This window comes from Eutrema salsugineum, unplaced genomic scaffold, assembly GCF_000478725.1.
Source record: "Eutrema salsugineum unplaced genomic scaffold, Eutsalg1_0 scaffold_3, whole genome shotgun sequence".
Classification (NCBI taxonomy): Eukaryota; Viridiplantae; Streptophyta; class Magnoliopsida; order Brassicales; family Brassicaceae; genus Eutrema; species Eutrema salsugineum.
This window is the reverse complement of record NW_006256756.1, coordinates 15,470,096-15,484,837: the sequence shown is the minus strand read 5'-3', so window position 1 is coordinate 15,484,837 and position 14,742 is coordinate 15,470,096. Positions and strand designations below refer to the sequence as shown.

General features: G+C 39.9%; 1 protein-coding gene and 1 non-coding gene across 2 annotated transcripts; both read left to right on the top strand.

Annotated features, from left to right (window-relative positions):
- Nucleotides 1-892: 892 nt before the first annotated feature.
- On the top strand, nucleotides 893-997 carry LOC112085800. Its single transcript, XR_002899094.1, has one exon. It is a non-coding gene; the product is annotated as a small nucleolar RNA R71 (small nucleolar RNA).
- A 10,093-nt stretch (nucleotides 998-11,090) lies between these two features.
- LOC112085477 (uncharacterized protein At3g60930, chloroplastic-like) lies at nucleotides 11,091-13,190 on the top strand. The gene is made up of 4 exons (XM_024154693.1): nucleotides 11,091-11,845; nucleotides 11,895-12,030; nucleotides 12,096-12,617; nucleotides 12,723-13,190. Exons 1-4 carry the CDS (start codon nucleotides 11,091-11,093, stop codon nucleotides 13,188-13,190), a joined length of 1,881 nt encoding a protein of 626 aa, XP_024010461.1.
- The last annotated feature ends 1,552 nt before the right edge of the window (nucleotides 13,191-14,742 follow it).

The window sequence follows — 14,742 nt, the reverse complement described above, 5'->3', positions numbered from 1 at the left end:
GGCCTCTTCTTCGGGCAATGTGGTTATGGCCTTGCAAAACCTCTTAGGATTATCTTCAACTCTTCCTGGAAGAACTCCACTTTGCCTCTTCATAGAGTCGGCTGTTTGGGCAACTTGTACGTCTAGCTTTTTGACGTGCGAAGATAAAGCTTCAAACTTCCCGTTCAGGTCATTGTACATGCAATCAACCTTCACGTTCATGTCTTTAGATGCTTTTTCGTTTGTCATAACGAGCTGTTGGATAGACTGTTCAAGTCTACCGATTTGTGAAGCTAGCTGGTTCGTCGTGACTCCTTGCTGTTGTACAAATTGATTGTTAAAACCCGTACTTTGGTAGTTATACGGCTGTCGCGGTTGATAAGCTCCTGTCCCTCCGAAGTTTCCACCTTGGAACTTGTTTTGGAAGGATTTTTTCTGAGGTGGGTAGTACTGATCTTGAGGATTCTCCACATTTGGGTTGCGGTAAGAGAGATTGTTGTAATTTGCATTCTGGAAGTTGTTGTTGAAGCGATTTTGATATGGTACTAGTGCTCCTACATAGTTCACCTCTTCTTCTTGAAAGGCTTGATTAATGTGATCGATATCACTAGGTCCTTCATCTTCTGCGCCATTGTTAGTCTCACAAGCATGGATTGGGCGATTGTTGCTCTTCAGAAGCTTGTTCATCATGTTCTTCAACTCGGTTATCTCCTTGTTGTCTGTTCCGGTTTGCTTCGTCGAGCGATCGTATTCAGGACAATCATTGCTATTGGCTTGAGCCAAATTTTCGATGAGGGCTCTTCCTTGGGCTATCGTCTTTTGTCCAAAATCTCCATTGCTAGCTGTATCAAGCGAAAGTTTGTATTTTGGTTGCAAACCTCGGTAAAATGTGCTCAGCAGGCTTGATCCAGGAAATCCATGGTGAGGGCAATAACGTTCATACTCCTTAAAATGTTCCCAGGCTTCATAGAAAGATTCAGTCGGTCCTTGTTGAAAGCTTGAGATCTTTGTTCTCAACAAGTTCGACCTTGACTTAGTATAGAAGTGATTTAGGAAAGCAGTTTTACACTCTTCCCAATTAGTAATCGATCCTGCAGGCAAAGATTTCAACCAACGGGTGAGCTTTGTCTGCTAATGAAAAAGGGAACAACTTACACTTTAAATAGTCTGCTGGAACTTGGTTTGTTCTCATCATGCTGCAGATCTCTTCAAAGAGCTCGATATGGTCCATTGGGTGTTCAGAAGGAACTCCATGGAATTGGTTTTGCTTCACCAATGAGATGATTTAAGGCTTGACTCAAACTCATTCCGGTTCGGAAATGGAACTTGGATTGCAGATCGGTTCTGAAAATCAAAATCAGCTATGCGATGGTTCCTGGCTTGTCTTCGGTGTTGATTTGCTGGCTGCACAGGGCGGTTAGCGCGCCCATTCGGCTGCATTCCTTGGTGGTTACCATCGGCTGCATTGATGGGTGCATCAAGGTCTTCACGTTCTTCTCTCTCGCGATTCTGGTGGTTTCTTGGAGGAACCTCATCCTCCTCTCCATCTTGTCGAGCATGATCACCTCCTCCATGATCATTCTCTTCATTTTCTCCATGTTCGGACCCGTCTTGGTCCATATTTAAAGCTCGGTTAATAGGATCTCCAGGCTGGTCGTCGTTGGCCATTCCTTGCGTTCGGCTAAGTCTTCGAAGTTCTCTTTCGTGTCTGTCTATCTCGTCTAGAATTGGAATGTTTTCTACAGGTCTGCGCCTGGTATTCATGCAATTCAGAGAAAAACAAAAGAAGGGAAAGATAATTCAGCAAAACTTTAAGAAAGAACTAGAGATCAGGTGTCTAGAACAGAAGTTAATACAAGAAAAATAGCAAAAGGCAGCGAAACAAATCCCCGGCAACGGCGCCAAAAACTTGATGTGTGTCAACTGCGTGAGGGAACAAGTTTTACCCTTAACAAAAACAAATGAAAGCCGCAAGTGCACAGCTAATCAGTTGTAGTACTTAGGGATCGAATCCACAGAGATTTGTGTGCCTGGTATTCTTCTACGGTGTCTAACTTTATGTCTAGACTAGATTGGTTTTGAAGGTTGATTGTTTTTCACGGATTAAACTAAAACAAAAGAAAGCAAATAAATCTATCCCAGAAAACAAGTAGCAAAATCGAATAGAAAGCAAGTAGAGCAAGCAAAATATCGAACTAAAACAATTGAAATGCAGATCTAAATAAGAAAGTAAAAATCGATTGGTTTGTAAACTATGACTAAAAACGCTGAGATTTTGGGAACTCCACAGGGATCATAAACGGTTTTGACACTAGGGTAAATAGATTGGGATTGATGGATATAGATATATAGGGTTCTAGAGCTAGAATACGGCGGTATGACTACGTCACTGTCGTGATCATAACCAACTGTTTCTCGCAACCCTGACCAGTAGGTTTCCACTCTGGCCCTGGAAGGGAGAGAACGCAAGAGCTGCACAAGACTCGTCAATACTCACGATCTCGCTGCAGGTAGGTTTCCACTCCTACCGAAAAATCGCAAGTTTCATTCTAAGGCTGATAGTTAATGAAAACTTTCGCAACACTAACTATCTAGATCAGATACTAGGTGATCAATCAAGCATACATGCAATAAGAACAAGAATAAACAGAGAACAAAGTTGAAATCCCAGATCTATAAACCTAGATGTCTTAATCGATGATGAGAGCCCCTTTCGGGAACCCTAAGCTCAACTCGGGATCTATTCAGACATGGCTGAGGTCGACATCATCATTGGTTTTAATAAAATTAATCAAAAACAGTAAAGAAAAGAGATGAAGAAAGCTTCTCTATTGAAGAACTGGGACTTGAACAAACTTCTACAAAAATCGCATAAAAACGGCTAAAGGAAAAAGGGTTTCTGTAAAGTATGAAGGAGTGGTGTCAAAAAACGACCTAAATGACAAGTATTTATAGTCTTCAATACTCCATGGTCTCTAGGGTTCCGGGATTGAGGCTGAGAATGACTTTGGGCTTCAGAAATATGGGCTTTAGTTCGGAGTTTTCCGGCCGCGGTCGGGAGTGATGTGACAGCGGGAAACAGGTGGCTGGCCGCGGTCGGGAGGCTTGTGACCGCGGGGAATGGGCTGTTGGCCGCGGTCGCGTGACTTGCTGGCCATCTTCGAGCGGCTCCGGGGCTAATGGAATATTTGTAGATCCAACCGTTGGAATGTCTCCAAACCAAGTGCATTTGAAAGCTGGTTGATTCTTCTATAAGGTGTCCAATTTTGAGGGTGATCAGACGGTGAGAAGGTCTTCGTCTCTCCATGAGAGTTCTGACGGTCTGCATTTATCCAAAAGAGTCTTTTTGTTCCAATTTGTGCCTCTTTATCCCAAATTACCTGAAAAGTCTTTTAAAATCCGAAAACATAGAAATCATTTGAAAACCTTTGAAAATGGAGTAAAAACACCTGTAATAGACATTAAAGTGATCCATAAAAATGGTCAAAATCCGGTGTTATCAATTTACTAAGACCACGTTTTCTAAGTCACCATTTTTTAAGTCTGGCATTCCACACAAATTTGGTAGGAACTTCAGTGTATAGAAGGTCTCGACCATTTTCGTACTTCTGGTTACATTACATCCAAGCCATAAATTTGCTTTTCGGAATGATTTTACCGTGTCTGACGTCGGTTTTGCCAAGAGATAAAGGAAGATGGTAACCCATCATTTCTGGTATAAAAACAAAACATATGTAAGTGTAAACCTTAATTAATAAAACTAAATATATCGAGAAAAACTAAAAACCTGGCATGTTAGTTTTCAAAAACAACAATGGAGCTAAATGGAGTCTTTTAAGAAGTAGTATGATAAACATTCGTCCACAGTCGGATAACTATATATAGTTAGTATTATCTAGGGTTTTTAAACTACCATGTCAAACCAGTTAAGAAATATTTGTTTACTGTATATGAATATATCCTAATAAAACCAACTATAAAAATAAGTGGGAAAAGTTGCAAACAAATATATGACACCATTAACTTGGGTAGTGATAAATATCATGAACCAAATCTAATTAATATTTTTTATTTAACACAATAGTTGTTTCAATTTAAAATAGGAAATATAAATAGTTACCAAATATATAGGTACATTGTGTTACTTAAGTAGTGATATCAGTATATTTTTTGATATTGAAAGGCGAAAAAAAGTCAAACATAAATATAAGAGAATGTGCTTTGTCAGTTGGAAATGTGATGAACCATTAAACTACTAAATATGGATAATTATACTGTATAATTGATTAAAATATATTAACAAAATCTAATTACCTACCATATAGTTCGTTAAACTTTTGAAGCTTTATAGATTTTTTCATAACTTTTACTTTTCCTCTTCTTTGAACAGGTAAAACCTTTTAACATAACTTTACATTATTGGGTAACTTTAAATTTTCACACTAATTAAAATGTTCACATATAAATGCAAATGAAAACAAAAATAGAAATTGGCGCTAAATTAGAGAAAGCGATATATATAAACAGGTCGACTTCTCCTTAATAGATTTATATTTGTTACACTTTTGATTTTCAAACCTTATATTAACAAATTTTATTAAAGAATTATAATGGATAAATCGATTTTTTTTTGTTATAAATAGTCCAATTCTATCGTAACGCTGTGTACTTACTATGTGAAGTGATCAATCACAAATAAAACTGAGAAAAACTATTTATACTTAACGGATTCGTCGCAGATGCTTAAAAAATACTAAGAACTGAACAATATATTTTGTTCTTCGTTTTAACGATATTTTTTATACATCTGAGAGAAATCAGATCAGAATATCAGTTGTATTATCGGTAACTTGATGTAAATTCTCTTATGCTGTTTATTTATATAGTAAATAGAGGGTTACCACTCATGTTGTTCTCTGTGTTTAATATTTCCCAAAAGTATTCTGTAATAAAAATATTAACTACCATTTGACCGAAATATCACAACTTTCCAAATAAGATGTTTTCAAATATATGGATTGCTTATTATTTAAAGTAATAGAATATATTTAAAATTTGATAAGTAAATAGATTATTTATACTTTTGATTTATACCCATATATTCTCAACATAAATGTATGAAATCAAAATTTAAATATCTCTTACATAATATTATTTACATGGCTTTCTATAACTATAAAGTATATCAATGTATTATAAGTAAATATTCAGTTATGTAATAATATTTTGTAATATGTTACAATTAAAAGTTACTTATTAGACCAGTCATTTTATAACAAATAAAAGTTCATTCTTATGTGTGTCAGTTATTTTAAGATCATTTTAAAAATAACAGTAACAAAGTTTCATAAGTCTAAGTTCACTGACCAATAGAAATAAATATGACATAAAAAAAATAAACAGTTTATAACAATCGACTATTCTCATAGAATAACATGATCCACCCATGGTACTCATCTTCAACATTATTAAATGATCTGTGTAGTCCAACCTGAAATAATTTAATAAAATATTTATTATTAAACAATATCTAACGAAATGTTTCTCATAAACGGAAAAATTTAAAAAGTGCAACAATTCTATCACCCTAGAAGAAATAGCAAATACCAAATCAGGAAATCAGATTTGAAATTATATGAAATAAATGTAACGTTTATATAACCAAAAATTTTAATATATAAATTTAGTGATTGAAGAACTTACATGTTCGTCTGCCCAGACCATTGTTGCTTTATATTCACTCGAATCATTTTCTTTAACAATTATCTTAATGACTTGAATGCATATGCTGCATCCTTCAGATGATAAGGTAATTTCAGATATTCTTTCGCATGGAGATATTTTTCCCTAGAGAATACAAAATCCAAAAACGAAAATGGACATGTTAACAAAGAGTGTTTTATTTTTCACAATATATATATATATATATATATAAAGATTTTGTAAGTAACAGTTAAACAATTAGGATGTTTCGTTATTTAAAAGTACCGTTTAATCAGTCACCACATGATTATAATATATAAAAATATTAACCATAATGGCCATTAATAAAATTTCAATACAACTATATCCTTAAATAATTATGCAGTTAATCATTCATGTATGAAATAATATCATATCAATATTGTTTAAATAGTAATTAGTTTTTATGTAGATAAACAATTCGATTAATAATATAAGTGTTGATTTCAACTACTAATATTTTATACTTATTGTATTTGATGCAGATAGATTAAAAATATATAATATGTGCCTAACGAACATATTATGCCAAACCCAACAATATTTTATTAATACTTCAACTTATACAAACAAATAAACTAAGCATAAGAGAACAAATATTCGAATGCTCAAAATATTAAAACCAAATAATGGAAAACAGAAAGTTATTCAATAAAACATTGAATAATAACAAATTCATAAACTGCAGAATATATGAGATCACATCTTCCCATTTTTACCTCACTCTTTGCCAACAGCTTTACCACCACCACGTCCTCTAGTTCGTCCCTTTGCAACACCTTCATTGGATTCACTTGTCAGAAGAACGTTCACTAAAACACTATCACTCTTCAGTGTATCCTCATCAATTACTTCATTCGCATATAACGTTTCCACACTACTCACACTATTAAATGACTTCTTAGACAACAAGGATGAGTCGACGGAATCTTTAGGATCATCTCGCTCACGCTTTAATAAAGGAGTTTTGATATTGCCAGAAACATCATCCAAAGACTCTTGGCTATGTGTGTTCATCAGTGATGCCTATAAATAAAAGATTTTCAAGATATAGTATTGTCCCAAAAATATAAAAAAATCCATTCACATGATTTGAATTTTACCTGATTGCCAGATATGAGTAAACTCTGATCACCCTCATCTTCAGATTCATTCACTTCATCAAAGGTGGTAGTCAAAACCTGATTGCCTTTTCAAATCTTTCTGACCTTGTATGTATTACTACCACCGTAGAGATTTTCTTTCTCAACACAAATTAGAAACTGAAAAGTCTTCCCAACCAAGTTTTGCAGTGCATCAGGAACGACATCCGGATCTTGTATCTGTGTTGAAAAATACTAAGTATTTGGGAAATGATTTAATATAAAACTTAATGAAATAAAATACATAAAGTGTATTATACCTCATCGTATGTCCCTTTTAAAATTTCATCCGCAGATTGGTTGACCATATCCTTTGCATTTGAATAAAAAAAAAACTTTTGATCTTGCTGGTGTTGTCCATGACACAAAGATGGAGTTTGTATCTACAATATAATTTAAATGTAAACATGTGATTATATGTTTTTGGCACACATGTGATTATACTCACTTTGTATTACACAAGTCGAATTCAAGCTTGCTGGTGTCTTTGTACATAACCGGGATTGTTTTCAGTTCACGTACACTTTCAACTCGTCCAATAACATCTGATATTTTGAAAAATGACGTCAGATGAATACGTATATAAATGTAATAAACTAACTATATATATATAAGTAAAAAAACTCACCAATCAAAAAACTTGTACTGGTTGCATCGTTCAAGATTGTACCAAAATCTAAGAACTCAAAAAACCGACTGTCAGATCGATTAGCACTTTTGCTGACAACGGTGGATGCAATGAAGGACATCTTGAATTGATGCCTTGTGGCCTGGTATTGACCTGACGCCTGGTTCAATGCAAAGTTCTTGATGAGCTTCCATTCACCGACAACCATCATCCGCTCAAAACGATGCAACAGGTTTTTCTTGACAGTAGCTGTAAATAAAAAAAAGTTTATAAGTAAACCATTAATAGTTAGTAAAACGAAAAATGTAATTTCAAATCCACTTGATCATACCATTTCATTTGCGAGAATGTTTTCCAAAGACTCTCCACTCTTAGTCTGGTATTTCTTCCAAGTGTGAAGTACATTCACCTGCACCTTCCACCCAGTCTTGAATGGCTTTAAGTCAGCCAAATGTAGTAACCTCATGTTGGAAGTCATTGTGCAGTGAACTTAAAGTTAAGAAAGTTGTAGTTGATTTGGCGTGAAATGGAATACGTAGTGTCGTATTTATAGTGAAACAATATAGAGTTTTTGCAATACCGTTGAGTTGTATGTAAATTGGTGGCCAAGTATATTTTTTTTTCAATTCAAATTGAACACAATATTGATTTGGAAATAGTGAATCCTAATTTTTTTTGTGAAGTAGTTGTTATTGAGTATCTATACGGTTATGCAAAATAAATTGGGATAATATTCAATAACAAACTAATAGCATATTCTCATCGATCGATTGACATTTAGCAATAGCTCAGAATAAAATTTGAGAATTTTGTTCAATGCCGTTAAGAGATAAGATATATTGGCGGCGAAGTATAATTGTTCAAATTAAATTAAATACAATATTATGGCAAATAGGCAAATACGTCATTTTTGAAAGTTGTTATTATTGTGTTAATATTCGGGTATGCGAAAAAATTGATTTGAAGATTTGAAGATTTTCTTTTATATTTTGAATTCAAGAGTCTCTCATGCGCTTTAATTAATATGTAATCATATTTATTACGATATCTATTTTATTTCTCCCGATTATTAGGAGCTAAATATTTCAAAAAATATTACATCTTAAACTATCATTAATTTCTTAAAATATAAAACAGGTCAAATTTTAGGATCAACGTCCTTTTAAACGGATCATTTTAAAAGGACGCAGATCCTCTTTAGTTTCAGTTTTGTTGTTTTGTTTATGGAATACATTTTTTTATAATGGCATTCATTGTCATATACCACGTAATACCGAAGTCAAAGATTTAAATGTATTGTTCCTATTATAAGATATTAACATGGATTAATATTAATTTTTTGGCAAACTAATACTTTGAAAATAACACGAACTAGTATTTTTTGTGTAAAGCTCAATTTAGCTACAAGTATAACTATCTTTGTATACTAATACACTTTATGGTATATGAATATAGATATGCTTACTGATACACATTCATATCTATAATTAAGGATAAAATTGTATGTTTCATTTCTCAGTGAAAACTGAAAATTTGTGATGTGCTCAAAATAAAGAGGTGCTTATTTGGGTAGGGAAAAAAAAAACGTACTAGTATTATTGGACAAACAAATATGCTCACTTGAATTATTTATTTGCCCATTTGATTACAGTGGTCCTCCTGCGTCTTCCATGGACCACAGATTTTTGGACCTCCCTGAAAGGGGACCATGAATTTAGATTTGACTTCAAAGATTTCGTTCAAAAAGTAGAACCACTAGTCTCTTCTCTTAGGTTCCTCTACATAGCCATAAGCTATCTATATAATACTTATGTGAGCCAAAACTCGCACAACCAGAAATTTGTTTAAGGAAAACTAAGGGATTGGAAACTTCTAAGGTTTATCGCCAAAAACAGTAAGATCGAAAGAAAGTTTTTCTTGCTGTAAAAGTGTTTAGCTCTTATTGCTTAGGGTTGCAAAAGTTACAGAATGAATTGTATACATCATCTATTTATACTAATTCTCCGAACCGCCTAGCCGAGAATCTCGGGAGAGATTTCCAGAATTTTTTCTTATCGCCTCGTGCGGCTCACCACCTTTGTATTTCGCGTAGGGTTTTTATGGGCTTCGTCTCTTAAGGCCTTGGTTCAGCCCATTTGAACTTTTCCACGGCTCGGCCCATCTAACTTCTCCACGGCTCGGCCCACTTGCCATTTTAGTCGAGACATGATCCGGTCCACCTCACCGAGGCGCGGCTCGGCCCAGGCATGTTGGAGAGGGGCTCGGCCCATTTCTTACGATACGGCTCGGCCCATCTGTCTTTCTTCACGGCTCTCCCCACTGGTCTATCTTCACGGCTCTCCCACTTGGTGATCACGGCTCTCCCACTTGTCTTGGTGAGAACGGCTCTCCCACTTGTCTTGGTAAGAACGGCTCTCCCACTTGTCTTGGTAAGAACGGCTCTCCCACTTGGTGACCACGGCTCTCCCACTTATCTTTCTTCCATACTTAGTCATTTTGAGATGGTTTTATCCGCTTGGGGTGAAAACCGACCCCAACAGTTAGCCCCCCCCAGCTCGTCAGTTTCGGAGGCGAGAGTGACGAGGTCCATTACTCCTGACCGTAGGATAAACCATCGAGTCAATCTGTTATGGCGTAAGCCCAGATGAGGTGTTTTGGAAATGAAGACGCCGAGGCATTCCCAAGGAGTGCCGAGGGTGCCGAGGTGTTTCAGAGGGTACCAAAGATGCCGAGGCGATTTCGTTTTAGTAATGATGAGCCGTGACGAGGTGATTTGAGAAGGTTATGCCGAGCCGAATAAATGGCGAGGCATTTCGAGAGAAAGTTCGTGCCGAGCCGTTTTGTTAACAACGAGGCGTTTCGAGTGAAAGAGATAATGCTGAGCCGTTTCGTTAACGACGAGGCGTTTCGAGAGAAAGAGTTAATGCCGAGCCGTTTCGTTCACGACGAGGCGTTTTGAGTGAAAGAGTTAATGCCGAGCCGTTTCGTTAACGACGAGGCATTTCAAGAGAGAAAGTTCGCGCCGAGCTGTTTCGTTAACGTCGAGGCGTTTCGAGAGAAAGAGTTAATGCCGAGCCGTTTCGTTAACGACGAGGCGTTTCGAGTGAAAGATTCCTGATCTATTGGCGCGTGTTCAGGTTACCCATTTCACTGCGGATCCCACGCTCTGTTTGGACGGTTTTCCGAGGTTTACGCGGAATTCACGCGCTTCGGTTTTCCTATAAATGGGTGAGCTCCTTCATTCTTCCTCATTATCGTCAGACTCACTCGTTTTTACTAAAGGTAGCTCTCCTTTCTCTCTTCTTTCTCTCTCTAGTTTATTTATTTTCTGGCTAGGGTTTCCGAGGTCTCCGCCGTTCCAGATCTTTTTCCGGCAGAGGCTCGCCGAGTCGTGCTGTAACTCTTGTACAAGTCGTAAATTATATCGAGCCGCTCCGACGATTCGTTGGATTCACTTTTTCATTACAAGCCGAGCCGCGTAGATGCCGAGGCGAGAGGTCCGACAGAATCCTCCGAAGCATCTGTTTCGCCGAGCTCCTCCAATTGTTCATCTGACGAGGCGTCAAATCATGTAAATCCGTCAGATTTCGGCTCTCTGGATGACGAGCCGTCGGTTTCGACGAGCCGTCCCCAGGATCCCGTTCCTGATGAAGGCATTAATCGCGCCGCATTTTAAGGCCGAGGAGGAGGCATTTCTCTTTGACCTTTTCGAGGCGAAGCGTGAATTGGAGCGTCTCATGGCGTCCCGAGGCGCTTCCACATCCGGGCGAGGGCCACGAGTTAAGAGACAAAAACCTGACCCGCCTGGCTCTACGCTTTGCTCCCTTGAGTCGCTCGAGGCGTTGAGGCATCGCTTCGGGATATCCGAGGCGGTGGAGTTCGTCGTTCCAGAGAAGAGTGACCGAGCCGACAAGCCTCCAGAGAATGATTTCACTCTGTACGAGGCGTTCTTCGAGCTTTGCTTCCTCTGGTTCCCGATCCCCGGAGTGATCCTTGAATATCTCTGGAAACACGGGATCTCGATTGGGCAAATCATGCCGAGGAGATTACGGCATATGATTGGCATCTTAGTTCGAAGCTTCGAATCCGGACTTGATATCGAGCTGAATCACCTGCTGAACTTGCTGGAAATCAGGAAAGCTCCGAAAGGAAATAGATTCTATATTTCCAACAAGGTGAAGCGACGGATCATCGGCGGTTTTCCCAGCAAGGATCAGTTTTGGACTGAACGCTTCTTCTACGTCTTGGTGAACGAGGCGTCGGTCGACGAGGATTACGTTCAAAGAACCAAGACCGCTTGGGGACCACTTGGTAGCCGACCCGAAGCTTTGCCTCGGCTCGGAACTGTTTTTTGGTATCCTCTTCCTTTACTGAAAATTTTCTTTTTTTGCTTTGTTTTGCAGTTCGGTGAATTCTTCCCCCATTCCCGACGACCTCTTTACTGTTCAAGACTCTCTTTCGGCGCGGAAGGTTAATTGGAGGAAGAATTTCACCCTCGAAAGAGTGGAAAAAGCGCGAGCCATCCTTGCCGGAGTCCCGGTCAGCTCTTCGTCGTCCAGTTCTTCAAGAGATACCCAAGAGAAGATGGTGATAATCGCTCTCAGATAAAGGAAGAGGCCACGAGGCGAGCTGCCGAGGCGGCTCAAGCGCAGACCGAGGCGGTTCCAGCACAAACTGAGGCCGTCCCTCAACCCGACCCGCCCAGCCGGGAAGGAGACGAAATGGTCCGAGCCGGAGAAGGCAACACTGCCGAGGCGGTCAAGAGAGACGCAGCGCCCGAGGTGGAACCGGGCGAAATTATTCCCGAGGCGTCCGGGGATGATTCGGCGGTGCGGAGCAAAACTCCTTCGAACTCTGCCATTTTAGCCCTCCCGAAGTCGACGAGGCCCCCGACTTCAGTCGTTCAGAAACATGACCCGAGCCAAAAACGTTCGGCCGCTGACAAAGGGAAGGGCGTTGCCGTTCAGAAGGACGAGCCGTCTAAGAAGAGGCGGAAGCCGACGCCCGGAGACCCCACCGCGCGCAAGTTGGTCGTCGACGACCCCAACGCCTCTGCCGTCATGTTCTCGCGTGTAAATAACGCGAACACGCGTCTTCCTCCTCCGGAGAAGTTGAGGAGGCCCGAGGTCGTACGGCGCGATGGCACAGCGCGGTACCAAGGTACGTTCTATTTGCTTTCCTTCATTTAAGCAAATTTTACTAAGTGTTTAAGGCGAGTTTGTTCTTTGCAGTTTGTCGCGGCCATTAACGACCTGATGGCCGAGTACGAGGCGGACCTGTCTGAGGTCGAACGTCGCTTGACCGAGGCCCGAACTGAGACCGCGGCGTCAAAGGCGAAGCTGGAAGAGGTTCAGAACGAAGCCGCGACGGCAAAGGGGAAACTGGACGAAGCCGCGACGGCAAAGGTGGAGGAGGGTTTGACCAAGCTCGAGAAGGCCAAAAATGACAAGAACGATCTGGGGAAAATCAAGGGCAACCTTGCGATGATTGCCGTCCTGAAGAAACCAGACGCCCCGACGCTCGATGATGAGGAGGCGCAGCTAAAGAGCTGGGAGAGCGAATATGCTGATGACGACGCGTATGAGCGTATTGCCTCCGAGATCCAAGGCGAGCTGGTTTTCTCGTCCGTATCGCCGGATTGGATTCGGTCGACACCAGCCTTGGTAACGAGCCGCTCGAAGAGACAGCGGCCAACTTAGGCATCGTAGATCCGAACGGATCGAACGCGGGCACGCCGGTCCTCTCGAACCTCCTTGTCGAGCGTGAAACGCAGTCCGCGGCCTGATACTCTCTGCTTTTCCCTGTTTTGTCTTTCATGCTTCTGTACTTAGGATTTTTATCTGCTTTCTGAACTTTTTTTGTAACCGGTGCCTGGACGGCTTTATCCACCCGACATTTATTTTTGCTTATAGATATATTCTCTTTCCCTTAGCCGTTTTAGGATTTGATGCACTTATTTTTAACGATCTGTGCGAATATCTGTGAAAACCGTTGGCTTAGAGAAAATTGTCGAGGATGAAAACTGCTGCGTCGAAAATAATTTTGATTGTTTCCTTAGCCGAATTTTTCAAAGTCGATAGAAATACGGGCTAAAGGTCGAGTCGTTTAAGGATCTCGTTTGGATTCTTAATCCCGAGCTGGGAGTTAGTTTTGTGGAACATCTTTTAGGTGATGCTGGAAAGTTTTTAAGTAATAATGTCGAGGCAAATTTTTGCTGGCAATGCCGAGCCGTATTTAACGACGAGGCGTTTTCGCTGTGCATGGTGCCGAGCCGTGTAAATGACGAGGCGTTTTCGCTTTCCATGGTGCTGAGCCGTGTAAACGACGAGGCGTTTTCGTTTTGCATGGTGTCGAGCCGTGTAAACGACGAGGCGTTTTGTTTTTGTTAGCCAAGGATGGACCGGTGTTTCCGAGAGGATGAGTATGTTTATCCGGGTTTTAAGAGTTTACTTCGGTTTTAGAGAAAGCGATGTAGTCTCGACTTATATTCTCGTGTGCGATAGTAAACCGTGGCGACCTGATACGTTTTTGGTCTGATATTTGTATAGCGCGCTTAATTGTTATCCGTAGAGGATGTAACTTGCACCCTCGTCCTAGGAAAGGTGGTAAAATTCCGTTTAGAGAACTTTGTATTTGTTGCCCCGTTGTGGCCAGCAACGAGACGAGGCGTTCGGAGGCTTAGTTTGCCGAACTGAAACTGAGGACCGATTAAAGTCCGAGGTAATCAGGTCATGATATCATGCCGAAGTGGTAAGTGAAACAATTTAAAAATCCGAGCTTGTTAAATAAGTTGCTGATTTAGAAAAAATGGGAGACTAGCTGAAGCGATAATGAACGAACTAGAAATCAGAGGTAAACGTGAAATAAGTAGATGATTATTAAAAACGAACTGAGAATGTGTCGAAGTGGCGATGTTCCTAAGTGAGCAAGTTAAAATTGTAGAGTTAAAGGAGGTATGTGTATACGTACCCACTCCCCCCTTTTTTAGGAGGGGGGACAGCTGAACCCGTCCGAGGACGGGCCTACGTACCCTTTGCAGGGATCAAGCCGTCCCGTAGTTCATGCTAGCTGTGCTGTAGCTTTAGTGATAATACTTCTTTAGATGCATTGTGTTCCATGATCTTGGAATCGCTTCGTCAGCTAGTGTCGCGAGTTCGTAGACTCCTGGACGAACCACTTTTGTGACCTTGTAAGGACCTTCCCAATTTGCTCCGAGCTTTCCTGCGTTCTTCTCGGCAGTGTTTTCGAAGA